Source organism: Coregonus lavaretus (assembly GCF_964263955.1).
Source record: "Coregonus lavaretus genome assembly, chromosome: 20".
Lineage (NCBI taxonomy): Eukaryota > Metazoa > Chordata > Actinopteri > Salmoniformes > Salmonidae > Coregonus > Coregonus lavaretus.
Genome location: NC_140007.1, coordinates 29,443,895 through 29,471,299, shown reverse-complemented (window position 1 = coordinate 29,471,299; position 27,405 = coordinate 29,443,895). Strand labels below are relative to the sequence as shown.

The following is a 27,405-nucleotide window of genomic DNA, read 5'->3' as shown; positions in this document are numbered from 1 at the left end:
TCCAGACCTTAATCCCATAGAAAATCTGTGGAGGGAGCTGAAGGTTCGAGTTGCCAAACGTCAGCCTCGAAACCTTAATGACTTGAAGAAGATCTGCAAAGAGGAGTGGGACAAAATCCCTCCTGAGATGTGTGCAAACCTGGTGGCCAACTACAAGAAACGTCTGACCTCTGTGATTGCCAACAAGGGTTTTGCCACCAAGTACTAAGTCATGTTTTGCAGACGGGTCAAATACACTGCTCAAAAAAATAAAGGGAACACTTAAACAACACAATGTAACTCCAAGTCAATCACACTTCTGTGAAATCAAACTGTCCACTTAGGAAGCAACACTGATTGACAATACATTTCACATGCTGTTGTGCAAATGGAATAGACAACAGGTGGAAATTATAGGCAATTAGCAAGACACCCCCAATAAAGGACTGGTTTTGCAGGTGGTGACCACAGACCACAGACCACTTCTCAGTTCCTATGCTTCCTGGCTGATGTTTTGGTCACTTTTGAATGCTGGCGGTGCTTTCACTCTAGTGGTAGCATGAGACGGAGTCTACAACCCACACAAGTGGCTCAGGTAGTGCAGCTCATCCAGGATGGCACATCAATGCGAGCTGTGGCAAGAAGGTTTGCTGTGTCTGTCAGCGTAGTGTCCAGAGCATGGAGGCGCTACCAGGAGACAGGCCAGTACATCAGGAGATGTGGAGGAGGCTGTAGGAGGGCAACAACCCAGCAGCAGGACTGCTACCTCCGCCTTTGTGCAAGGAGGAGCAGGAGGAGCACTGCCAGAGCCCTGCAAAATTACCTCCAGCAGGCTACAAATGTGCATGTGTCTGCTCAAATGGTCAGAAACAGACTCCATGAGGGTGGTATGAGGGCCCGACGTCCACAGGTGGGGGTTGTGCTTACAGCCCAACACCGTGCAGGACGTTTGGCATTTGCCAGAGAACACCAAGATTGGCAAATTCGCCACTGGCGCCCTGTGCTCTTCACAGATGAAAGCAGGTTCACACTGAGCACATGTGACAGACGTGACAGAGTCTGGAGACGCCGTGGAGAACGTTCTGCTGCCTGCAACATCCTCCAGCATGACCGGTTTGGCGGTGGGTCAGTCATGGTGTGGGGTGGCATTTCTTTGGGGGGCCGCACAGCCCTCCATGTGCTCGCCAGAGGTAGCCTGACTGCCATTAGGTACCGAGATGAGATCCTCAGACCCCTTGTGAGACCATATGCTGGTGCGGTTGGCCCTGGGTTCCTCCTAATGCAAGACAATTCTAGACCTCATGTGGCTGGAGTGTGTCAGCAGTTCCTGCAAGAGGAAGGCATTGATGCTATGGACTGGCCCGCCCGTTCCCCAGACCTGAATCCAATTGAGCACATCTGGGACTGATGTTTTGGTCACTTTTGAATGCTGGCGGGCCAGTCCATAGCATCAATGCCTTCCTCTTGCAGGAACTGCTGACACACTCCAGCCACATGAGGTCTAGAATTGTCCTCATGTGGCTCCATCCACCAACGCCACGTTGCACCACAGACTGTCCAGGAGTTGGCGGATGCTTTAGTCCAGGTCTGGGAGGAGATCCCTCAGGAGACCATCCGCCACCTCATCAGGAGCATGCCCAGGCGTTGTAGGGAGGTCATACAGGCACGTGGAGGCCACACACACTACTGAGCCTCATTTTGACTTGTTTTAAGGACATTACATCAAAGTTGGATCAGCCTGTAGTGTGGTTTTCCACTTTAATTTTGAGGGTGACTCCGAATCCAGACCTCCATGGGTTGATACATTTGATTTCCATTGATCATTTTTGTGTGATTTTGTTGTCAGCACATTCAACTATGTAAAAAAAAAAAGTATTTAATAAGATTATTTCATTCATTCAGATCTAGGATGTGTTATTTTAGTGTTCCCTTTATTGTTTTGAGCAGTGTACTTATTTCCCTCATTAAAATGCAAATCAATTTATAACATTTTTTGACATGCGTTTTTCTGGATTTTTTTGTTGTTATTCTGTCTCTCACTGTTCAAATAAACCTACCATTAAAATTATAGACTGATCATTTCTTTGTCAGTGGGCAAACGTACAAAATCAGCAGGGGATCAAATACTTTTTTCTCTCACTGTATATTTTATCACTCTGACGACCTGTCTAGTCAGTCAGATAGGATCATACTGTGATAGCCTATATAGATGCCACTATAGGCTACTTACTTATCTCTATGCAGTGTGCACACATCCAGGCCGGTTGATGATGATGATGATGTGGTCTGAACTGAATGAGGGGAGTATATTTACAGTAGATCCTTCTCCTGCCAAACAGTTAGCATCTTCCTCCCATTGCCTGCCATCCATTAGATATCCACATTATATTGACCACTGAAGTATGGCCATTACCACACTGTTAAAACAAACTCAGGTTATAACTCAAAACCTGCACATAAACACAGTAATGAATGCTTCAAACCAGACATTCACCACACTTTTTATACAGAATTTATTAGAGACAGCTTTTAGTGCACAACTATGGGAATGTCTGATACAACGCTAAATAAGTCCAAAAAGCCATGTTTGGGACAGTGGGGAAAAAAAGACCATTAGTAGGCTACACAAATAATAATATCCCAACAGATAGGTTACACATAAATCATATTTTTGGCAGTGTACAGCTCCCTTTTAAAAGTAACCAATTCTCAAGGATGTCATGTCAAACAGAACAGATGGTTACAATCTGGTGGTTGTCTGGTACTCACATGTCAAAATTAATTGGGGGGAGAGAACAAACATTCATCTTCAGGAAGTGCTGTCCATAAATATTGCCAATGCTCTGGTTATTGATATACACATTCTTGAAGGAAAATAAAATTAATCTCTGCATCACTGAGCCAGCTCCCCATAGGGCTTCGTCATTGGTTGTACAGCCTCACAATAAGCCGATTGGGGTACATTATTTGAGGACAAGGGGTGTTACAATGCTTCCGCCATCAGCTCTTGTCTTCAACATGAGCTCCGGTGGATAAAACCCAGTACAACAGTGAGGACAAAATATCCTCAATAAATAAAAGTCATTTATTTCCTCAACAGAAAATGTGTGTTTTTCCACTTGATATGAAGTAGTTCTATATTCATTTGGTATATTTCATAGTTGTCCAATGTGGGAGTCTTGCAGTGGAGATTGACAGGTTGGAATACAGTCCCTCTTTCACTGCGAAGGCACATGAGCCAGCTGCAGGTTGGGTCTCTCTGGGCTACCGCCTTCTTCATCCACATCTGAGCTGTGCTCATCAGAGCTCTCAGTCTCTGAACAGTCATGGGGCACATTCTCATACGCCTCCTCGTCCATTAGCTCTTCTTTTACGCTGAGAAGAAAAGTCATGATAAGGAAAAAGGGTATTTATGATGACTTCTGAAACTGAGAACCATTTCTCCTCTACCAAATCTAGTTTTTAATGGTGATGGAACTCACAGTGGGTGCATAGGGTACTGCTCTTCACTGCTGTCACTGTAGGATCCATTCCCATACCAGAGAGCTGCATTTATCTCCTCCTGCTGGAACATATAGGGCAGAGAACAGAGAGGGAGCTCCTATAGGAGGCTGGATTGAATGGAGGTATACTACTGTCTAGCCATTCAGCCTTAAAAGACACACGCCATAGGTTTATAGAATAATGAGAAAAATACAGGTTTATCGAGGGCCGGTGCCAAAACGAATCAGTTGGACGGGCATTTGATTTCCATAAGCGGGCACCTTTAAAAATAAAAAATATGTTTACGGGACCTCCTATGTGCGCACGCGCATGCACAATTTTTATGGGTGGGTGTTAAAGACCATAGGCAGCTCGTGAGTTTGAAGTTTGCGGAAGCTAACAATTTATCATACCATTTCTACCGATCTGGGTGCTAGTTAAGAATATTTTTATATGCGCATTTTTGATAATAACGTTTTCGTTTCTCAAAACCATTGTCACGTGGTTAATCATAAAAATCTGAATTAAAATGACAAAAGTCTAAAAGTTAAAATTCAACTAATGCGAGAACACCAGCCTCTGGTCACATTCATACACCGTGGTCCATTGGCGGCTAAATAAATTAGCGCATGGAACTCAGAAATAGCCTACAGGCCAATGCAGTAGTAGGGCTACAACTAAGTAAAATACATAGGCCTAAAGTTGACAAATAAAAACATCCTGATTAAAATTCAGGTACTTTCAATCGCATTCATCTCTACTCCGCCTGTCTGCCTCCCTTTCTATCTAATTAGCCTATTTCGGGCCCTCAGAGTTTCCCGCGCCAGTGAGCTCGGAACAGACAGCAGTTTCTTTAAATGACGTTTCCACTGGATATATGGGATCATCAGATCATTATATTTTTGCTCTTTCACACCGAGGCTTGGTGATTATTGAGGCTGGGAGAGTTGGAAAGATTTTTCAAATACTGTGAGGAACTGTTAAAAATAACAAATAAAAAAAACAGACTTTGTTGCCTTACTGTGTGAGGTGAAGAAAAAATTACTGAGAAGCTCAGCTTATTATTAGTGGTGGATGTCAGACAATCAGAAATCAAATGGGCACTTTCCTAAATTTGCAAGCAGCAGGCCAAGTAGGCCTACTCCTATGCGTGCTCAGGCGTGCGCTCCCTCAAAGTTATCAGGACAGAGAAACCAGACATGCTCATCACTCATATGGAGCATTCCAAACAAAAGACACTGAAAAAAAATTATGGTTATGAAATAAACCAAAACTTGTGTAGCAGATTGTGAACTCTGCAAACAACGTTTCCACTCCAAGAATGAGAACAGTAAATGACTAATTAATACATGCATTAACAGAAACGTATGTAACCAAATTATAGGGATTAACGGTACATTTACTAGGCCTATTGTTGACATACAGTACCAGTCAAAGGGTTTTTCTTTATTTTTACTATTTTCTACATTGTAGAATAATGGTGAAGACATCAAAACTATGAAATAACACATATGTAATCATGTAGTAACCAAAAAAAAGTGTTAAACAAATCAAAATATATTTTATATTTGAGATTCTTCAAAGTAGCCACCCTTTGCCTTGATGACAGCTTTGCACACTTTTGGCATTCTCTCAATCAGCTTCATGAGGAATACTTTTCCCACAGTCTTGAAGGAGTTCCCACATATACTGAGCACTTGTTGGCTGCTTTTCCTTCACTCTGCGGTCCAACTCATCCCAAACCATCTCAATTGGGTTGAGATCGGGTGATTGTGGAGGCCAGGTCATCTGATGCAGCACTCCATCACTCTCTTTCTTTGTCAAATAGCCCTTACACAGCCTGGAGGTATGTTTTGGGTCATTGTCCTGTTGAAAAACCAATGATAGTCCCACTAAGCGCAAACCAGATGGGATGGCGTATCGCTGCAGAATGCTGTGGTAGCCATGCTGGTTAAATGTGCCTTGAATTCTAAATAAATCACGACAGTGTCACCAGCAAAGCACCCCACACCACCACACCTCCTCCTCCATGCTTCACGGTGGGAACCACACATGCGGAGATCATCTGTTCACCTACTCTGCGTCTCACAAAGATACGGCGGTTGGAACCAAAAATCTCAAATTTGGACTCATCAGACCAAAGGACAGATTTCCACCTGTCTAATGTCCATTGCTCGTGCTTCTTGGCCCAAGCAAGTCTCTTCTTCTTATTGGTGTCTTTTAGTAGTGGTTTCTTTGCAGCAATTTGACCATGCAGCAGAGGTAACTCTGGGTCTTCCTTTCCTGGGCGGTCCTCATGAGCGCCAGTTTCATCATAGAGATAGATGGTTTTTGCGACTGCACTTGAAGAAACTTTAAAAGTTCTTAATTTTCTGGATTGACTGACCTTCATGTCTTAAAGTAATGATGGACTGTCATTTCTCTTTTCTTATTTGAGCTGTTCTTGGACTTGGTCTTTTACCAAATAGGGCAATCTTCTGTATACCACCCCTACCTTGTCACATCACAACGGATTGCCTCAAATGCATTAATTAACATTTAACAAGGCACACCTGTTAATTGAAATCCATTCCTGGTGACTATCTCATGAAGCTGGTTGAGAGAATGCCAAGTGTGCAAAGTTGTTAACAAGGCAAAGGGTGGCTACTTAGAAAAATCTGAAATATAAAATATATTTTGATTTGTTTAACACTTTTTTGGTTACTACATGATTCCATATGTGTTATTTCATAGTTTTGATGTCTTCACTATTATTCTACAATGTAGAAAATAGTAAAAATAAAGAAAAACCCTGGAATGGAGTAGGTGTGTCTAAACTTTTGACTGTTACTGTGTGTAAATGGAGAATTGATCAAAATAAACAAAACGCAAACAATTCACACAATGAAAGCGCAATAACTGGTGGAAGACAGCTGAGCGCATTCTGGAGACCTGAGTGCATGCATTCTGGAGAGACGCGCCATATCTTCGCCAAACACCTCTCCCCTTCTTCTTGTCAACATTTTAAAATTATACTCAAGACACATTCTCTTCTTCACACATATTTTAGATGCTTTTCACTGACAGCCGCAACTGAATAATCAGCCAGGCTTATTGCCACGTGCGCTGACCAAATTCCGTGCTTCCCAAATAGGCATAGGCACTTGTGATTTGAAAATGCACAGATATTTTTAATTTTTTAAGAAGCTAATGAGAGTCGTTGTCCCAAAGGCAGGAAGGCAGGCGACAAGCTTAGGTCTGCATATTATGCCCATAGAAACGCATTGGGCTTATTCTGGACAGGTTTTGTGGCGAGAGTGAGCCCTCGTGTCACCTCTTCCTTTCTGCTGAAACTCTCACCGGAGAAAGCATCCGAGCGAGCGAAACAGCGCCCCTCTGTCTTACTATATGTAGACCATGTATCTGATGCTGTCTGGGCAGAAATAGTATGACATGCCATATTATTTTTGTCCAGACAGCATCAGATACATGCTTTACACATACTGAGGACAGAGGGGAACTGTTTCGCTCGGATGCTTTATCTGAGATGAATGAGTCTTTCTGTCGGCAGGCTTCTCTGTCAAATAAATGATCAATATTTCATTTGGACGGGAAGGAGTTACAGTATGGTGGCCAGGCCCCCTAACGTCCGTCCTGGGTTTAGCACTCAAAGTAGTCAAAAGAGCATTTACCTTAGGAGTAAGGAAAGCGGAGCTGTGACCATGGCCAGTGTTCTCCCTCTTGAGAGACCTGCAGTTACAAATAAACCCACGTTAATCTATTCAACACACATACTGGGAAATGAAGGGACAACATATCCTCACAATACATTTTTATTTTAGTTACTAGTTCGGAGCGATTAACCGAAATGTCAGTTATTTTAAAATTTTTAATCAACTAATTGACCAATGTCAGTTCAATTATTTGAATTCCATTTAGTTCTGATTTTTTCTGTGAACTCAATGCGCACATTGCACTGCAGTTTCTCTAGAGATAAATCAGATCATGCCCGAACTTAAGTCACATGGTTTCTATTAGTATAATACCAACAGAAATACAGGTTTAACATGTTGAGAAACAGATACATAAAGGGAGCTATACTGGAGAGACCAAGCATGTTAAACATACCCTTCACCAGCAGGCTTCTGTGGCCTTCTCCTCTGGAACTCCATCTCATCAACTGTCCACACAGCTCCTTTTACATTCTCCACTCGCACAAAACACTTGTGGAGGCTGAGGTTGTGTCTCACTGCGTTCTGCAGAGTCAGAAAGCAGAACATTATTCCATACAAGTTGATCTAATGCCATGTAACATTCCTAAAAAACGTAATGAATATGGCATAGCAACTAAACATAGGACAAGGGTATTCATATACATTTAAATGACCACTTAAATAGACAACGAAATACCTTCCATGTTGCTGCGTTGCGTCTAAAATAGGCAAATGTTCGTGTGAACCAATTGTAGATTTCATTTAGTGTCAGCTGCTTATAGGGTGATTCAAATATTGCCTGGAAAAATGCAAACAAATAAACATTCAATTAGCAAACAATAGACTCACTCCTTACGGTATAGCTAACATTTACTCATTGGAGGGTAAACCAGGGTGAAATAAAATTAAAAGATTCCTTACCTGTCTTATTAGGGCTGCGTATGTAAATGGCGGTCTAGCTTCTGTACTGACGTAGAACTCTTTATTCTGAACAATATCTGTTAAAAAAGGAATTTCAAAAATGTGTTTTATTAAAATCAATGATTAAAGCCATTCAAGTAGATAAACCACACAGGCATAAGAGTAGTTCATAGAAATATGTACCCTACTACCCTCATTAGGTTCAGCATCACACTGCTAACTCACCTTGATTCATGGTCTTGCTGTATTTCATGGTCTTGCTGTCTGAGTAGCATCTCCTTCCAGGGCTCACGGTGAGCAGGGTGTGGGGTGGGATGATAGAGGATGAGGTTGGGGGTGGTGTCAGGGGGGTGGAAGGAGCAGTGGCACTTTGAGACAAGCTCATGGAAGGAAGCACCTTGGGAAACGTCACCTGGGAGAAGGAGACGTTGGGCACAAGATTCACCTAGAAAATAAAAAGTTAAGAAGAATTTAAAACACAATATAGAGAACACAGCTGTAGGGAATGCAAACTTGAAGGTGATTATTTTACCATTGTGGCTAATACTCATCTTGCTCTATTGGTAACCTGATTTGAATTTAAGACATGCCCACTTTAATACTCCAGAGACTTACCGTTGGTGTTGCTGGTTTTGACTTTTGCTCAGAGGATTTGAGGTGAGACATCATGGCTTGCAGACGCTCTTTGTCTTTTTTCAACTTAATTGAGGAGAAGATGAAACAACAAAGATGTCATGTGAAGTTGATTACAGTGAGAAGGAACTGTACAATGAATGTGCTTTATTTAAGCAAATGTCTTGTCTACTGTACCTGCAGTTCCAGCTGCTGAACAACCTGCATCTGCACTCGACACTGTGCTGTACTCTTGTCATCCAGTGTATGTTCACTGTTCAGATGCCTGGGGGATGAACACATTTCATGATAAGTCAAGAAAACACTCAAGAAGCCACTGGAACCCAGTGTTGCTAATACAGTAAGAGAGATTGATCTTCATTTGTCTCTCTGACAGATTGAATAGATGAGGAGAAACTCACTTGAGAAAAGCCTGAAAGTCTCCAAAGACAGCCTCACAGCCAGACCATTTGCACATGCCGTGTCCATAGAGAGGGTGAGTGTTTTGTGTGTGATCATCCACAGGACCACTGCAGAGAGACATACATACGTCACTGTTACACTTCAGGAAGAGGTTGGACAGATGAATAAACACTGTTCCAAAATGACTAATCACCCGTCTTTCTTCTTTAGGGGCTGTGATGCATGATTCCCATTGGTGGTGGACTGCTGGCTGTGGAGCAGGTTCTTTTGAAGAGTGGCCGGATTCTCACCACCAGAGGGCAGGCTGGTGCCATTCTCACACCCTTTCATTAAACCTAGGAGAAATACACAAGTACATGTATTAATTCAGCCGAATAACTAAAATATTTTTGCCCAACAACAACCTAAACAAATGAAGCTGCAAGCAGCCATGGTGGAGAACAACAACAAATATAGCTGCCTTGCAGCCATGGCGGAGAACAACCAAGTATCTGCACGGGGCAGAAGGGGAAGGTAGTTTAGATTATGGTTGGGGCTGGGGGATAGACACTTACCCTGAGCTGCAGAGGGGCTCATGGAGGGCAAGACAGACAGGAGACCCTGTCTCTGGAGGCTGAGGAGGTGCTGCTGTTGGACCTGCAAGAGCTGCTGCTGGATGGCCATGTGTTGAGCAGCTAGCTGCTGTAGGGGAGTTGGGAGGAGATACACAAGGCCTCAGCAATACTATAATAATACATAGATTTTATGTAGCGCTTTGGAACATTTGGTTGACAGCAAAATACAGACATATGACAAAAAATATGTAGGCCGGCCTACCTCTTGGCCTGACTTCTCAGCATGCTTCTGCTGTAGGAGCTGGGCATTGAACTGGTCCTGCTGTTTCTGGCAGAGATCCTGTATGTGTTGCTGTAGAAAAAAAACTGTTGAGTTAATGAAAGGTCATGAGGAAATACAGCGGTCACGTTCAAGCCATCAGCATCTCACTGGAAGATCCACATGAAAAATAGGTGATGTATAGTGTCGCAGCCGGCCGCGACCGGGAGACTCATGGGTGGCGCACAATTGGCCCAGCGTTGTCCAGGGTAGGGGAGGGAATGGCCGGCAGGGATGTAGCTCAGTTGATAGAGCATGGCGTTTGCAACGCCAGGGTTGTGGGTTCGATTCCCACGGGGGGCCAGTATAAAAAAATATGTATTCACTAACTGTAAGTCGCTCTGGATAAGAGCGTCTGCTAAATGACTCAAATGTAAATGTATAGAGAAATAAATAAAAATGCTGCTAATATTACAATTTTTTTAAAGTACACAAAAAAGCATTTACATGTAGATTTGTGTGGCGAATATGATGTGATTACCTGGTGTAACATGAGTGCTTTCTGCTGCTGGAGCAGGGCCTGGATCTGCTGTGGATTGAGGACCTGCTGCTGCTTTAGTGTCTGCTGAGGAGTCTCCACCGGAGGTGTCATCATAGACACTGAGACTGGAACCTGCCAACAAACAAATAAAAATGAGCACAGATTAGACCTAGCCTTGCCTGAAAATAACAGAAAAACTAAAACACCAACAACACCATAAGTGATTTTTACATTTAAAAAACCAAAACATATGAACAACCTTTGCTAGGCATCCAACAATTACCACTCCCTCTCTGCCTAACAACCACAGCTCTGGGGATGTTTACAGTAAACATAATTAAAGCCAAATAAATATACTGAACAAAAATATAAACGCAACATGTAAAGTGTTGGTCCCATGTTTCATGACCTAAAATAAAAATAAAAATCCCAGAAATGTTCCATACGCACAAAAAGCTTATTTCTATCAAATTAGGTGCACAAAAATGTAGATCATACAAATAGGATACGTTTCTTCATTTGTAACAGTGTGTGGTGATTTCAGAGGTTTCACAGGTCCCAGAGTGGTGGTGGGGGTGGGCTATGAAGGGACAAGATTATTTTCCTAATCAAGTCTTATGGTAAAAAAAAATACAATAAAAACTCCTGGAAAAACTCCTGGCCCTAGGGAGGATGAAACCCTTTACACAGACAAAGAGAAACCAACTGCGATTGGACAAAAACTAACAGGGCTGAGCTCGCTGTATGGCTGGTTGCATCATGTAAATACTCATACAGAATGTCAGCACTATTGTATTGATTGATTAATTCCAGTCAATAATTACACTACTTGACCAAAAGTATGTGGACACCTGCTCATCGAACATCTAATTCCAAAATCGTTCTGTGAACTTGTGTGGCCTACCACTTCGCGGCTGAGCCGTTGTTGCTCCTAGACGTTTCCACTTCACAATAACAGCATTTAAAAGGTGGCATCCTATGATGGTCTTCAGTAAGGCCATTCTACTGCCAATGTTTGTCTATGGAGATTGCATAATTGTGTGCTTGATTTTATACACCTGTCAGCAACGGGTGTTGCTGAAACAGCCGAATCCACTAATTTGAAGGGGTGTCCTTTACTTTTGTATGTATAGTGTAGGTAGCCTAGCCACCCGAAGTGTGAATTAAAAAAATCATATTTTCTCAGAACACAAATAAATGGGCCTATTTTAGGCTATAAATACAGTGCCTTGCAAAAGTATTCATCCCCCTTGGCGTTTTTCCTATTTTGTTGCATTACAACCTGTCATTTAAATTGATTTTTTATTTGGATTTCATGTAACGGACATACACAAAATAGTCTCAATTGGTGAAGTGAAATGAAAAAAATAACTTGTTTAAAATAAATTCTACAAAATGAATAACTGAAAAGTGGTGCGTGCATACAGTTGAAGTCAGAAGTTTACATACACCTTAGCCAAATACATTTAAACTCAGTTTTTCACAATTCCTGACATTTAATCCTAGTAAAAATTCCCTGTCTTAGGTCAGTTAGGATCACCACTTTATTTTAAGAATGTGAAATGTCAGAATAATAGTAGAGAGAATGATTTATTTCAGCTTTTATTTCTTTCATCACATTCCCAGTGGGTCATAAGTTTACATACACTCAATTAGTATTTGGTAGCATTGCCTTTAAATTGTTTAACTTGGGTGAAATGTTTTGGGTAGCCTTCCACAAGCTTCCCACAATACGTTGGGTGAATTTTGGCCCATTCCTCCTGACAGAGCTGGTGCCATGATGCCATCTATTTTGTGAAGTGCACCAGTCCCTCCTGCAGCAAAGCACCCCCACAGCATGATGCTGCCACCCCAGTGCTTCACGGTTGGGATGGTGTTCTTCGGCTTGCAAGCAACCCCCTTTTTCCTCCAAACATAACGATGGTCATTATGGCCAAACAGTTCAAAAAAAAAAATGTCATCAGACCAGAGGACATTTCTCCAAAAAGTAAATGTTGTATTTTTTTATTTCACCTTTATTTAACCAGGTAAGCCAGTTGAGAACAAGTTCTCATTTACAACTGCGACCTGGCCAAGATAAAGCAAAGCAGTGCGAATCTTTGTCCCCATGTGCAGTTGCAAACCGTAGTCTGGCTTTTTTATGGCGGTTTTGGAGCAGTGGCTTCTTCCTTGCTGAGCGGCCTTTCAGGTTGTGTCGATATAGGACTCGTTTTACTGTGGATATAGATACTTTTGTACCGGTTTCCTCCAGCATCTTCACAAGGTCCTTTGCTGTTGCTCTGGGATTGATTTGCACTTTTCGTCTTGGCTGATTTCTTTTGATTTTGCCATGATGTCAAGCAACGAAGCACTGAGTTTGAAGGTAGGCCTTGAAATACATCCACAGGTACACCTCCAATTGACTCAAATGATGTAAATTAGCCAATCAGAAGCTTCTAAAGCCATGACATCATTTTCTGGAATTTTCCAAGCTGTTTAAAGGCACAGTCAACTTAGTGTATGTAAACTTCTGACCCACTGGAATTGTGATACAGTGAATTATAAGTAAAAGAATCTGTCTAAACTATTGTTGGAAAAATTACTTGTGTCATGCACAAAGTATATGTCCTAACCGACTTGCCAAAACTATAGTTTGTTAACAAGACATTTGTAGAGTGGTTGAAAAACAAGTTTTAATGACTCCAACCTAAGTGTATGTAAACTTCAGACTTCAACTGTATGTATTCACCCCCTTTGCTATGAAGCCCCTAAATAAGATCTGCTGCAACAAATTACCTTCAGAAGTCACATAATTAGTTAAATAAAGTCCACCCGTCACATGATCTCAGTATATATACACCTGTTCTGAAAGGCCCCAGAGTCTGCAACACCACTAAGCAAGGGGCACCACCAAGCAAGCGGCATCATGAAGACCAAGGAGCTCTCCAAACAGGTCAGGGACAAAGTTGTGGAGAAGTACAGATCAGGGTTGGGTTATAAAAAAATATCAGAAACTTTAAACATCCCATGGAGCACCATTAAATCCATTATTAAAAAATTGAAAGAATATGGCACCACAACAAACCTGCCAAGAGAGGGCCGCCCACCAAAACTCACGGAACAGGCAAGGAGGACATTAATCAGAGAAGCAACAAAGAGACCAAAGATAACCCTGAAGGAGCTGCAAAGCTCCACAGCGGAGATTGGAGTATCTGGACCACTTTAAGCCCACAGAGCTGGGCTTTACGAAAGAGTGGCCAGAAAAAAGCCATTGCTTCAAGAAAAAAAAAAGCAAATACGTTTGGTGTTTGCCAAAAGGCATGTGGGAGACTTCCCAAACATATGGAAGAAGGTACTCTGGTCAGATGAGACTAAAATTGAGCTTTATGGCCATCAAGGAAAACACTATGTCTGGCGCAAACCCAACACCGCATCAACCCGAGAACACCATCCCCAAAGTGAAGCATGGTCGTGGCAGCATCATGCTGTGGGGATGTTTTTCATCGGCAGGGACTGGGAAACTGGTCAGAATTAAAGGAATGATGGATGGCGCTAAATACAGAGAAATTCTTGAGGGAAACCTGTTTCAGTCTTCCAGAGATTTGAGACTGGCATGGAAGTTCACTTTCCTGCAGGACAATGAACCCAAGCATACTGCTAAAGCAACACTTGAGTGGTTTAAGGGGAAACATTTAAATGTCTTGGAATGGCCTAGTCAAAGCCCAGACCTCAATCCAATTGAGAATCTGTGGTATGATTTAAAGATTGCTGTACACCAGCGGAACCCATCCAACCTGAAGGACCTGGAGCAGTTTTGCCTTGAAGAATGGGCAAAAATCCCAGTGGCTTGATGTGCCAAGCTTATAGAGATATACCCCAAGAGACTTGCAGCTGTAATTGCTGCAAATGGTGGCTCTACAAAGTATTGACTTTGGGGGTGGTGAATAGTTATGCACACTCAAGTTTTTTATTTTTGATCTTATTTCTTGTTTGTTTCACAAAAAAATATATTTTGCATCTTCAAAGTGGTAGGCATGTTGTGTAAATCAAATGATACAAACCCCCCCAAAAAATCCATTTTAATTCCAGGTTGTAAGGCAACAAAATAGGAAAAATGCTTAGGCTATAAAAACATGACATTAGGTTTTCCTTGGCCAAGCCCAGACGGGATCAGAGCGCATAGGTTTCTCTGGCTACCTGCTGCTGTAGTTATTGTCAGTAGGCTGTAGTTGGTCAGACTGAAGCACAGACTAATTGTGCACGTTGACAAATCATGAGGGTTTTTCTTTTTTTCTTTTTTATTGGTGGCGGGTATGGCTTCCATATAAAACATCTTGTCGTGGGGAATTCAGTTATACTCATGTTTTCAGTCACAATTCGCTTTTACCACATTACATAATTTGCATGATATTGATCAAAATGAAGCCTGGTTTGTTGTAATGTTGTAAGGTAGGCATACTATACTTTTATATTAATATGAGTGGATTAATCATTCATTTTTGATAGGCTAACGTTACTTGATGAAGACATGCTGTTATACCAACTCTGTGCTTTTGTCTTGAAGCTAAAGAGTGTAGCCTACAGACGAGAAAATAAACCCTTTAATTGTCTGCACATACATGCTTGTGAACTGTTGCATTATTCAAGAGTGTAATATGGTTTGGTTGCATTATTCAATTATGTAATATGTTTTAGAAGAAACTTTTGTCATTGTTGAATAGTTTGTGCTTACTGGCTAGTGGCTACTGTGATATTTACATTAAATTTGAGCTATGGACCAAGAATGTTGCGTTACCAGCCACAACGAAAGGTAAGACAAGGATGTAATGTGAATTTAAAAGTTGAATTCTCTTTCGCCACCGCACTCCTCAGACTCTCCTTCATATCTCGTAGTGGGAATAGGGCCTTAATTAAGGTCTGAACAACAAACAGTTCCCACTAAGGCTGGCTCTGTTTGGGTTCCAGTAAACAAACTGCTGGAGGATGTCACAGACGCTCTAAGATAACAATAACAGTGGATTGCCAAGGAGATGGCCCTTTCCCACACTGACTAAACATGCTCTGGTGCTCAGTGCTCACCAAGGTCCTTATAGACCTATACCCTGGAGCAGATACTGAGGATATTAGACCCTTGGCTTACATGACTTAAAGCAGAAGGTAAAATAATTGTATCAGCTGGACTTACAGAAGAAAAAAAATTCAGCCAGCCAGTTAGTCGCTGTATATGGTATGGGAATGGGTCATCTTTTGTATGCACAACATCAACAAAACCTAATCCTGCACCTAATCCTTGTTTCCATGACGTCAGGGCAGACCAGTCCAAACATCTTTTGTTATTGTCGATGTGACAGAAACCCACATACCCATGAAGGACAGTGTAAACACTGGGCTAGTCCTCAAAGAGAGGTATGTGTTCTATGACTAATGTTGCCAAAGACAAGTTACATGCCTTTTCTGAAACCCTGAAGATATAATCACACTTTTCATATAAACAGACCCATACTTAATCTCGCCCTGAACTGAGATTTAACTAACTGTATGTAACCAAAGGCAACAGACACGCACACACAGACAAACCATCAATGGAATATAAACTACAAGACCAGAGTAAGGAAAATGCTTGAAAGAGGCTATAAAGAGCTAAGGACATTATCATATGATTTAAGTAAATTACCTTTGATTATACAGTACAATAACATTATAAATATGTTAGGTAGTAGTGACACATGCAAATTCACTTTGACTAACACAGTCATGATTACTAGCTAGGTCCTTAGTTTTCACAGATATAAGTGATGAACAGTGTTTCATTTTAACATTTAAAATGTTCATCCAGCAAATTCTACCAATGTATATACCAGTAAACAAACAAGTATTATCGACCTACATGTAGAAATAGGCTAGTTGCTGAAAATACAATAATCAAGCTGACAAACCTGACCAACTCCATTTACAGTGGTCGTCTTTGGCAGTTAGAGACGCAGGGTGGAGAAAGACAGTAGTAAGCCGGGCACAACATTACACTGTCTGGCAGTCTGACAGAGTGCTTGTGTGCATAAACAAAAAACTAACCAATAACACAGATCTATCCTTCTCCACCAATCACAAAGTGCCTCAGCAGTCTCTGTCTGCAGCACTACAGTTGGCTCAGAGCTCAGTGAGAGCTATCCTACTCATCATACAAACAAAAAAATATGCAAAATGCGACAATTTGAGAACCCATACAGTGGCTTGCGGAAGTATTCACCCCCCTTGGCATTTTTCCTATTTTGTTGCCTTACAACCTGGAATTAAAATTAATTTTTTTTTTTTTGGGGGGGGGGGTTGTGTCATTTGATTTACACAACATGCCTACCACTTTGAAGATGCAAAATATTTTTTTGTGCGAAACAAATAAGAAATAAGATAAATAAAACTTGAGTATGCATTACTATTCACCACCCCCAAAGTCAATACTTTGTAGAGCCACCTTTTGCAGAAAATACAGCTGCAAGTCTCTTGGGGTATGTCTCTATAAGCTTGGCACATCTAGCCACTGGGATTTTTGCCCATTCTTCAAGGCAAAACTGCTCCAGCTCCTTCAAGTTGGATGGGTTCCGCTGGTGTACAGCAATCTTTAAGTCATACCACAGATTCTCAATTGGATTGAGGTCTGGGCTTTGACTAGGCCATTCCAAGACATGTAAATGTTTCCCCTTAAACTACTCAAGTGTTGCTTTAGCAGTATGCTTAGGGTCATTGTCCTGCTGGAAGGTGAACCTCCGTCCCAGTCTCAAATCTCTGGAAGACTGAAACAGGTTTCCCTCAAGAATTTCCCTGTATTTAGCCACCATCATTCCTTTAATTCTGACCAGTTTCCCAGTCCCTGCCGATGAAAAACATCCCCACAGCATGATGCTGCCACCACCATGCTTTACTGTTGGGATGGTGTTCTCGGGGTGATGAGAGGTGTTGGGTTTGCGCCAGACATAGCGTTTTCCTTGATGGCCAAAAAGCTCAATTTGTCTCATCTGACCAGAGTACCTTCTTCCATATGTTTGGGGAGTCTCCCACATAACTTTTAGCGAACACCAAATCTGTTTGCTTATTCTTTTCTTGAAGCAATGGCTTTTTTCTGGCCACTCTTCCGTAAAGCCCAGTGTACGGCTTAAAGTGGTCCTATGGACATATACTCCAATCCCCGCTGTGGAGCTTTGCAGCTCCTTCAGGGTTATCTTTGGTCTCTTTGTTGCCTCTCTGATTAATGCCCTCCTTGCCTGGTCCGTGAGTTTTGGTGGGCAGCCCTCTCTTGGCAGGTTTGTTGTGGTGCCATATTCTTTCCATTTTTTAATAACGGATTTAAATGGTGCTCCGTGGGATGTTCAAAGTTTCTGATATTTTTTTATAACCCAACCCTGATCTGTACTTCTCCACAACTTTGTCCCTGACCTGTTTGGAGAGCTCCTTGGTCTTCATGATGCCGCTTGCTTGGTGGTGCCCCTTGCTTAGTGGTGTTGCAGACTCTGGGGCCTTCCAGAACAGGTGTATATATACACTGAGATCATGTGACAGATCATGTGACACTTAGATTGCACACAGGTAGACTTTATTTAACTAATTATGTGATGTCTGAAGGTAATTGGTTGCACCAGATCTTATTTAGGGGCTTCATAGCAAAGGGGGTGAATACATATGCACGCACCACTTTTCCGTTATAGATTTTTTTGAATTTTTTGAAACAAGTTATTTTTTTCATTTCACTTCACCAATTTGGACTATTTTGTGTATGTCCATTACATGAAATCCAAATAAAAATCCATTTAAATTACAGGTTGTAATGCAACAAAATAGGAAAAAGTATAGGGGGATGAATACTTTTGCAAGGCACTGTATGCTTTAGTGGTGGAAAGTAAGCAAGTTTAGTAACCTGGTTTTGCTGCTGGCTGTCAGCCCCAGAACCCTCTGGAGTTGGAGTCTGAGTGCTCAGCCAATCATCCTTCTCAGCACTGTCCCCATTCTCTGTCTGATTGGCTGGACTGGTGCAGGCTGTCTGTTCTGACCCAGACTCATGCATCTGGACTCACTGACCTGAGAACAGAACAAGAGAGAGCAGCTGTAAACTTCATGTAAATTGACAATGACTTTCCACAATACTGATCTTAGGCTACATTTATTTTTGAACAATTACATATGAACATGGGCAATTCCACACTAACGGAATTAAGCTTGGACTCAGATTTTTCCATTTAAAATGTATGTCAAATAGAAACCATTGATTTCAAAGTTTAACAAACCATACAACTACATGCACACGGACAACTTTGAACAATTTACACCGAAATTTCACAAAAACACATTTACTCGACAAACTGTGCAGATGCAAAGTTTGGTAACAGAATTACGGTAAAATCTCCCTCCGTTTTTTATTGCGACCACGTTCTCCAAAAACTCTTAAATATCTGCTCTGAATTAAGATTCAAAGAAGTTTGCAGAAAGAATGGGGTGTCAGCTACATGACACCTTGAATTAGGAGAAAAAAAAGTGTTATTGAACTACAGTAGGGGAAGTGGGTTTACATCCGGTAATGGAATTACAGTAACAGAATTACATCCTGACCTGTATTATACAGAAATGCATAATTATGGATATGAATTTCATTCTCTTCATGGTGATGTATCCTGAATAGGTACATAAAAGTAGAAATATGCAATATCCTTTGTTTGCATATTTGGGTATTATGCTACACACTAGCTATTCTTGTAATGAGCGCCACCCCCAAACAAGACCACATCTGAAACAATCAGATGTCTATGATTTACAAGTTTGGAAATCACAGTATAGCACAGTAAAGTAGATATGTTCAGTACATGATATTGTACTCCACTCTAGTGTGCTCTACTATTCTGTACTGTGCTGTCCATTGATCTCTGGTTTCGGTCGGTGGTCAGTGGGTGAGGAGGCTTGTTACACTAAATGGAAAGTGGTTAGGTGGTAGTAAAAGCAGGAAGAGGTGACATTAACTGAAAGACAGACAGACAGACACAGACAGACAGAAAGGACCAGACTGTTTTCACAGTCTTGCTTTGACCACCAGACAAAAGTTATGAGCTGAACAGTATGCCAGTGGAAGGAAGGACAGTTGCAGGTGACCCAACTGTGGTTGATGAATATGATTTCCGATTGTAGCCAATTCAATTGCAGTAATTACGTTACTGATTTGGTAACATAATTATGGGTTTTAAACACTTAAATAATTCATAAACAAATAAATAAAAACTCTATAACTAATAGGTAGGTCTACCTTTACTTGTTACTTCTGTGAACGTTCATTATCCTCCCTCATGAGGGAGAGAAATTAGAAAATATCTTACAAGATATGGGTTTTTGGTAACGGAATTACAAGGCACAAGGAAATGTTTCTTAAATTTACAGAAGGCAAATCATTTCTAAAAAATATAGACTCTTAGCTTTCATTTGACATGCTCCTATGAACTTCACATGTTGGTGCTCATGGGTCCTTTTAGATGGAAATGCCCACATGCAGTTTCTTACTGAAGACAATCTCCTATCTTATCCTAGAAACATCATCAATAATGTTTCAGATCAACAGAGAAAGACAAGATGTTACTCTGCTTTAACTAATCAACAGTTTCCCCTCTTGCCAACATAAACCGGAGATATTTGTTGAGTAGCTGATTGCTGCCATGGCTACGGTAAACAAAGGGGTCCTGGGTCGGTGTTAATGAGTAAACATGTCGTCCTTCTGTAGCAATTTAACATTAACCAGGTGGTGTGATAAACAGATCTGGCAGGCAGCACAATACTTCATTAAAGGAAGGGCTGTGTGTACAGTTGGGGGAGCGTTCGACTCAAAAGCAACACAGCTAAAATAAACAGCAACAGACAAACAAGCTCTTTGAGCTGGGAAGATTCAAATGTCCACTTAGCTAAACACGTAGATACATTTTATGGATGTATTTATGCCTATCTACTTCTAGAGCAAGCTGAAACATAGGCTAAGGTAAGATACAATATTGCATTGCCTATCAAGTCTGACTTCAGTACCTACTAGCCTTTTCATTCCACAGCGAAACTGATTTCTGTTTATTTTAGGCTACAGCAGCCAAGGGTGTATTTGCACACAAAACAGTGTTTCATCCTAATGCCCTTCAACATTCCCAATGTCGGATCCAGTGCTGCTAGCACAGCAGACAAGCAACACAAACATTAGGTTTTTAGGGTAGAAGGGAATCCTCTGAATTCCTACTTCAACTGTCAGAACTGAAAATATAGGCCTAGTCTATACCACAATGCAACAATGCATTTCAATCCTGACTCTTAGATATAGCCTAGCCTACCATAGATTTGTAATAGAGATGAATGAGAAAGAAAAAACACATTTAGAATTAGAACAAAGCGGACTATAGAAAGGTCAAATTAGTAGAATAATCACCAACGAGAGACTGGGTTCTAGTCAAAATATCAAACCAACTGTTCTGCACATCTTTACAATAGTACACCATCCTTACCTTGGCAGAAAAAGCACAGCGCTGTAGGTGTTCAGCTGAGTTCAAAGCAGTAGCGTAAGAAGTGTGTAGCCTATGTGGACTGTGCACACATGAGCAGGTGCTGTGGTTTAATATGCAGGAGTACGCCTGTTTGCATAAACACAAACACTCTGCAAATAGAACAAGGGCAAACCATATGCTCACTGCACTTCCTGTCTGTCCAGGCATACACAAGGAATACCTACATTCTGTTAATTTTATTGAATGCACATTGCATTGTCTAATGTTCGGTTCCTTGCAACTTTTTGGGGATGAACAAAAGGCTTCTTAACAGCTTCTAACCCCAAGCCATAAGACTCCTGAACAGCTAATCATGGCTACCCGGACTATTTGCATTGTCCCCCCCACCCCACCCCATCCCCTCTTTTACGCTGCTGCTACTCTGTTTATTATCTATGCATAGTCATTTTAACTCTACCCACATGTACATATTACCTCAATTACCTCAACTAACCGGTGCCCCCGCACATTGACTCTGTAATGGTACCTCCTGTATATAGCCTCCCTGCTGTTATTTTATTTTACTGCTGCTCTTTAATTATTTGTTATTTTTATTCTTACTTATCTATTTTTTACTTAACACTGCATTGTTGGTTAAGGTAAGTAAGCATTTCACTGTAAGGTCTACACATGTTGTATTCGGCGCATGTGGCAAATAAAATTTGATTTGATAGAATCACCAGAAGGTAATCATTAGCATAATTGCTAACTGTTACACAAAGTGTAGACATACGCACGCACGCGCGCAGCCACCCCATACATCAGGGGTGTCAAACTCATTTTAGCTCAGGGGCCACATGGAGGAAAATCTATTCCCAAGTGGGCCGGACCGGAAAAATCATGGTATATATATAACTTAAAAACAACAACTTCAGATTGTTTTCTTTGTTTTAATACGATCAACATACAACATAAAGCTGGAGCCTGAGGACAGTGTGTCCAAAATAGTACAAGCACAACATCACTATTAATCATAAAACACGTCAAGTTTATTTGAAAATTCTAAAGAAAAAGAACACACAAACACACAATGCCTCAGTGATTAACAGAACTGTTTCACAGATCACAGAACTATATCAGGGTGTCATTTCTCAGGCAGAAATGTAGATAAAAATAATGAAATCCTGTTCCCCAAACAAGTGCAAGAACCACAGAGTCAAGAATAGGTTAAATATACAAATAAAATAAAATCAATTAAAAACAATAGCACATCAACATAAAAACATATAAACATAAATCTGAAAGCGTTGCTCAAACTCCCGTAACAGTCCAGTTATTTTATCTTTGAACCGCTTCATGTCTGCCACATGTTGGGTCGCGCACACATTTTTCAGACAGGGGAAGTGAGCTGCATCACCACCGGCAAGTTGCGTCTCCCACAATGACAGCTTCAACTTGAAAGAACATATGCTGTCATAATACTGCGTGACAACTTTGTTGCGCCCTTGCAGCTGTTTGTTCAAGTTATTCAGGTGCTCTGTAACATCCACCATAAATGCAAGGTCCGGCATCCATTCTGCGGAATGAAATTCTAACACTGGTTTGCCCTTTTCTTCCATGAACTGTTCAATTTCTTCTCGTAAATCAAAGAAACGCCTCAGCACAGCACCTCGGCTTAACCATCTTACCTCAGTGTGGTATGGCAGGCCATTGATGTGGTCTTTCTCTCTGAGAAGGCTGTCAAACTGACGGTGATTCAGGCTTCTGGATTGGATGAAATTAACAGTTTGGATGACCACCTTCATGACGTTATCCATCTTTAATGACTTGCAACACAAAGCCTCCTGGTGCAAAATACAGTGAAAAGTCAAAAAATCACGTCCTCCATTTGCAGATTGCACTTTCTCTCTGAACTTTGTCACAACGCCTGCTTTTTTCCCGATCATTGAGGGCGCACCATCTGTAGCCAGGCTGACAGCGCGGGACCAGTCCACTCCGACCCTGTCCAGCGCGCCGACGAGTGCGGTAAAAATATCAGCTGCTGTCGTTGTATCTGTCATCGGCACCAACTCCACGAACTCCTCGGTGACGGTCAATGTGTCATCAACTCCGCGGATGAAAAAATGGCCAGTTGTGCAACATCTGTAATGTCCGTGCTTTCATCAATTGCAACCGAAAACGCAATAAATGACTTTACTTTTTGCTTCAACTGGCTGTCCAAATCCACTGAAAGATCGGAAATCCTGTCTGCAACGGTGTTTCTTGTCAGGCTGATATTTGCAAAAGCCTGCCGCTTTTCAAGGCACACAATCTCCGCTGCCTTCATCATGCATGTTTTTACAAATTCACCCTCACTAAATGCTTTTGAAGCCACTGCGATTTCATTAGCAATGAGGTAGCTAGCTTTCACTGCAGCGTCACTGATGTCTTGGCTGTGAGTAAACACAGACTGCTGTTTCTTCAGACCCGCCAACAGTTCATTCACCTTCTCTCATCTCCGCTGTCCTTGAAAGTTGTCATATTTGTCGGCATGAAGACTCACATAGTGGCGACGAAGGTTATATTCTTTCAGCACTGCAACATGCTCTGAACACACCAAACATACAGCTTTCCAATTCAATTCCGTGATTAAATAGGATGACCATTTTTCTTGGAACACTCTGCACTCTGCGTCCACTTTTCTCTTTTTTGACAGAGACATATTGGGGCAATGAGGGTGCCAAAGCACATAATGTTAAAAGTAGAAGCCGTAATAAATATCGCGGGCAAAACAAAGTAGCTCATTGGCTGCACGTGCTTGACCTACTTGCTCTGCCCTGGTATAAACAGTTTGCTTGCTTAACACAATTGCTATTGCGCCATCCAGTGGACGCAATTGGAACAGCAGTTTATTTTATAGAAAAATTGCAGCACATTTTTATACTTAAAAAAAAAAATATATATATATATATTTTTTTCATAATCATATCGCGGGCCGGATTAAACCCGTTTGCCCACGGGCCGTACGTTTGACACCCCTGCCCTACATGATCATAATATGCTGTATGCCAGGAATCCTCAACTAGATTCAGCCACGGGCCGATTTTTAACTTGAGCGGATGGTCGTGGCCGGAACATAATTACAAATAATTTGTAGACAGCAAATTGACCACAAGAAGCCCAAACAGATATAATGTTTGACTAAAACATCATTTCAAACCTTGCTTGCGTTTGTATACAATCACATATATCTCTATTATCTGTGGGAATGCTTGGGGGAACAGATTTCTTACATTAAAGTCACTTGGTGTTTTTTACAGTCTTTTCAAATAAAATGTTTATTTGCCACATCCCCCGAATACAACAGGTGTATGTATACCTTACAGTGAAATGCTTATTTACAAGCCCTTAACCAACAATGCAGTTTTAAGAAAATAAAAAAGTGTCAAGTAAAAAATAGATAAGTAAAAAATAAAGATAAAAAATAATTAAAGCAGCAGTAAAATAAAATAACAGTAGGGAGGCTATTTACAGGGGGTACTGGTACAGAGCCAATCTGCGGGGGAAAATAGTCTGGGTAGCCATGATTAGCTGTTCAGGAGTCTTATGGCTTGGGGTTAGAAGAAGCCTTTTGGACCTAGACTTGGCGCTCCGGTACCGCTTGCCGTGCGGTAGCAGAGAGAACAGTCTATGACTAGGGTGGCTGGAGTCTTTGACAATTTTTAGGGCTTTCCTCTGACACCGCCTGGTATAGAGGTCCTGGACAGCAGGAAGCTTGGCCCCAGTGATGTACTGGGCCGAACGCACTACCCTCTGTAGTGCCTTGCGGTCGGAGGCCGAGCAGTTGTCATACCAGGCGGTGATGCAACCAGTCAGGATACTCTCGATGGTGCAGCTGTATAACTTTTTGAGGATCTGAGGACCCATGCCAAATATTTTCAGTCTCCTGAGGGGGAATAGGCTTTTATGTCCAACAATGAAAATTCCACCCAAAAAAATACAACTACTTCCTGTAAAGATGTTGGGAAATGCAAGATGTCTGGCAGCTAAAATGGCGAGGGAACTCATCACTAGGTGCAAAACATGGATTTAATATCTTTCTGAGCTTTCACTGGACATTTCTAAGATAATATTTTTTCACAGAATCGAGAATGAAGAAAGTATCATCAATAACAGGTTAGTTAAAATTCCTTGTATGAGGCTTTCAATTAGCGAACCTGTAAAGGGTATAGAGAATCGCATATCCTGTTAACAATTCTGTAGCAACATCTAGCCTAAATAACTACATTGCACCCCATATGGAAACCATGCAAAAATCTACAAAACAGCCTGGGGTGATAACGTTTGAGCGCATTAGATCTAATGTGAATGCTTTAATGACAGCACACCTGCCAGACATACACCTTCCCTACTGAAAACTGTTTGCAGTTGTTGTAAGTAAGCTCCAGGTTTGGCACAAGACGCTATGGGTATAGTATGTGTGGGAGCCACATTCATCCAGTGTATGGGGGCCACATCCATCCATGAATCAGATTGCCAAACACATGGGAACAGAAGAGGGACAGTCAATTGGTCTGAAGAGGCTACAAGTTGCTAGTGTTGTTGAAATGGGGCATTTTGGGCATTTCACAGTGAGAAAAAAGGAAATGCCAGTGGTGTAATGTACTTAAGTAAAACTTATTTAAAGTACTACTTATGTCGTTTTCTTGGGGTATCTGTACTTTACTATTTATATTATTGACAACTTTTACTTCACTACATTCGTAAATAAAAATGTTTTACTTTTTACTCCATACATTTTTCATGACACCCAAAAGTACTCTTACATTTTGAATGCTTAGCAGGACAGGAACATTGTCCAATTCACACACTTATCAAAAGAACATCCCTGGTCATCCCTACTCCCTCTGATCTGGCGGACTCACTAAACACAAATGTTTTGTTTCTAAATTATGTCTGAGTGTTGGAGTGTACCCCTGGCTATCTGTAAATAAATAAAAAAAACAAGACAATTGTGTCATCTGGTTTGCCTAATATAAGGAATTTGAAATGATTTATACTTTTGATACTTAAGTATATTTTAGCAATTACATTTACTTTTGATACTTAAGTATATTTAAAACCTAATACTTTTAGACTTTTACTCAAGTTGTATTTTACTGGGTGAATTTCACTTTTACTTGAGTCATTTCTAACTGTAAGTCGCTCTGGATAAGAGCGTCTGCTAAATGACTAAAATGTAAAATGTTCTATTAAGGTATCTTTACTTTTACTTAAGTATGACAATTGGGTACTTTTTCCACCACTGGGAAATGCATCGTTTTAGCTAACGTTATCTAGCTAACATAGCAAAATAGCTACAACAACATAACTACGGACCATGGAAATGTACCTTGCTAGCTAGTATTAACACAGATAGAACAATTAAACAGATATTTCACCGGATGTAAAAATGTGAAGCGTCAGCTTGGCGTTTCCACTCACTACCAAATATGGTAGTGAGAGGAAGCCAAGTGGCCAGCAGTGGTAGAAGATGGAACGAGATGGATTTTGGCCGAAATTCTGCACATTTTCTCATTGATGAAACCTTTGATCTCAATAGTTTTCTGTTCCCAAACTATAATCTGCTACCAACAGTGTAGACTTTACCCTTTGCTAAAGTTTCAAAAAATTGCGTTACTGAGGAGTGCAAAGGCGAACTGAGTTATTGCACACGCGCACTTCACAGAGTAGGCGTTCCCTAACTGAAATATGCCAATATATGCTAGAACGCGCCAATGGGATCTTGCTACCTCGTGCTTGGCTCTGCCCACCTCCTTATTGTTCTGCCCACTATGACTAACTTGTTCCCATTTTGTAACGACAGGCTTTGGTCTATCTTGGTTTATTTATAGATACACATTTGGTATTAAAGCGAACTCCCAAATGCTGAAGCTAACATTAGCTAGCAAGTAAATGTAGCGAACGGCTTGCAGTCGTATAGGCAAGTTACCGAACAACATTGGAATTAGCTATCGCTAGCTAGCTAGCTAGATATCCAAGAGAACGTGAGAAATATTGCTTAGTTAGCTAGCTGTTAAAAAGCCACTTCAACGTTGTTGTATAGCGTTAATGTTATTTAGCTAGCAGTATTGTAGCTAGTTAGGCCAGAGAGCGAGGTAATGTTAGCTAAACAACGGGGTTGATGTTGTTTACCGCCTATGTTGGCTATTAGCTGGCTAGGCTAGCTAACATGGCTAACGAGATGAATAAATGGCATTAGCTATTCAATAACAAATACATGTGTCTAGGGTAGCAAGCATACTACATTTCACTTACCGGGGCATCAATGTGTAGCCTGGGCTACTAGCTAGCTATTTGGCACGTCTTGTTGAACAAGATAAGAAGCGATTGACATACACTCACGCAGCATCGACCGTTAGCCAACTCGGATCAACAGTGTACACTGGACTGTGCATTTGATGACATCACAGCCACCTGATTAAAAAACAAACAA

The 27,405-nt window shown here is 41.3% G+C and overlaps 1 protein-coding gene across 5 annotated transcripts; it reads right to left on the bottom strand.

Moving 5' to 3' along the window:
• Positions 1-2,473: 2,473 nt before the first annotated feature.
• LOC311148303 (forkhead box protein P1-B-like) lies at positions 2,474-27,360 on the bottom strand. 5 transcript variants are annotated; one of them, XM_084185219.1, is made up of 16 exons: positions 27,228-27,360; positions 18,350-18,510; positions 10,465-10,596; positions 9,927-10,016; positions 9,665-9,791; positions 9,304-9,445; positions 9,110-9,217; positions 8,886-8,973; positions 8,691-8,774; positions 8,301-8,520; positions 8,076-8,152; positions 7,852-7,953; positions 7,570-7,697; positions 7,134-7,191; positions 3,462-3,544; positions 2,474-3,354 (listed from the first exon to the last, which is right to left on the bottom strand). In XM_084185219.1, exons 2-16 carry the CDS (start codon positions 18,494-18,496, stop codon positions 3,198-3,200), a joined length of 1,743 nt encoding a protein of 580 aa, XP_084041345.1. In that variant the 5' UTR covers positions 18,497-18,510; positions 27,228-27,360; the 3' UTR covers positions 2,474-3,197. The 5 variants fall into 5 exon arrangements, with proteins under 5 accessions (XP_084041345.1, XP_084041348.1, XP_084041347.1 ...); XM_084185222.1 differs by having other exon boundaries at positions 3,462-3,590; positions 27,228-27,345; XM_084185221.1 differs by having other exon boundaries at positions 3,462-3,541; positions 27,228-27,344.
• Between the last annotated feature and the right edge of the window lie 45 nt (positions 27,361-27,405).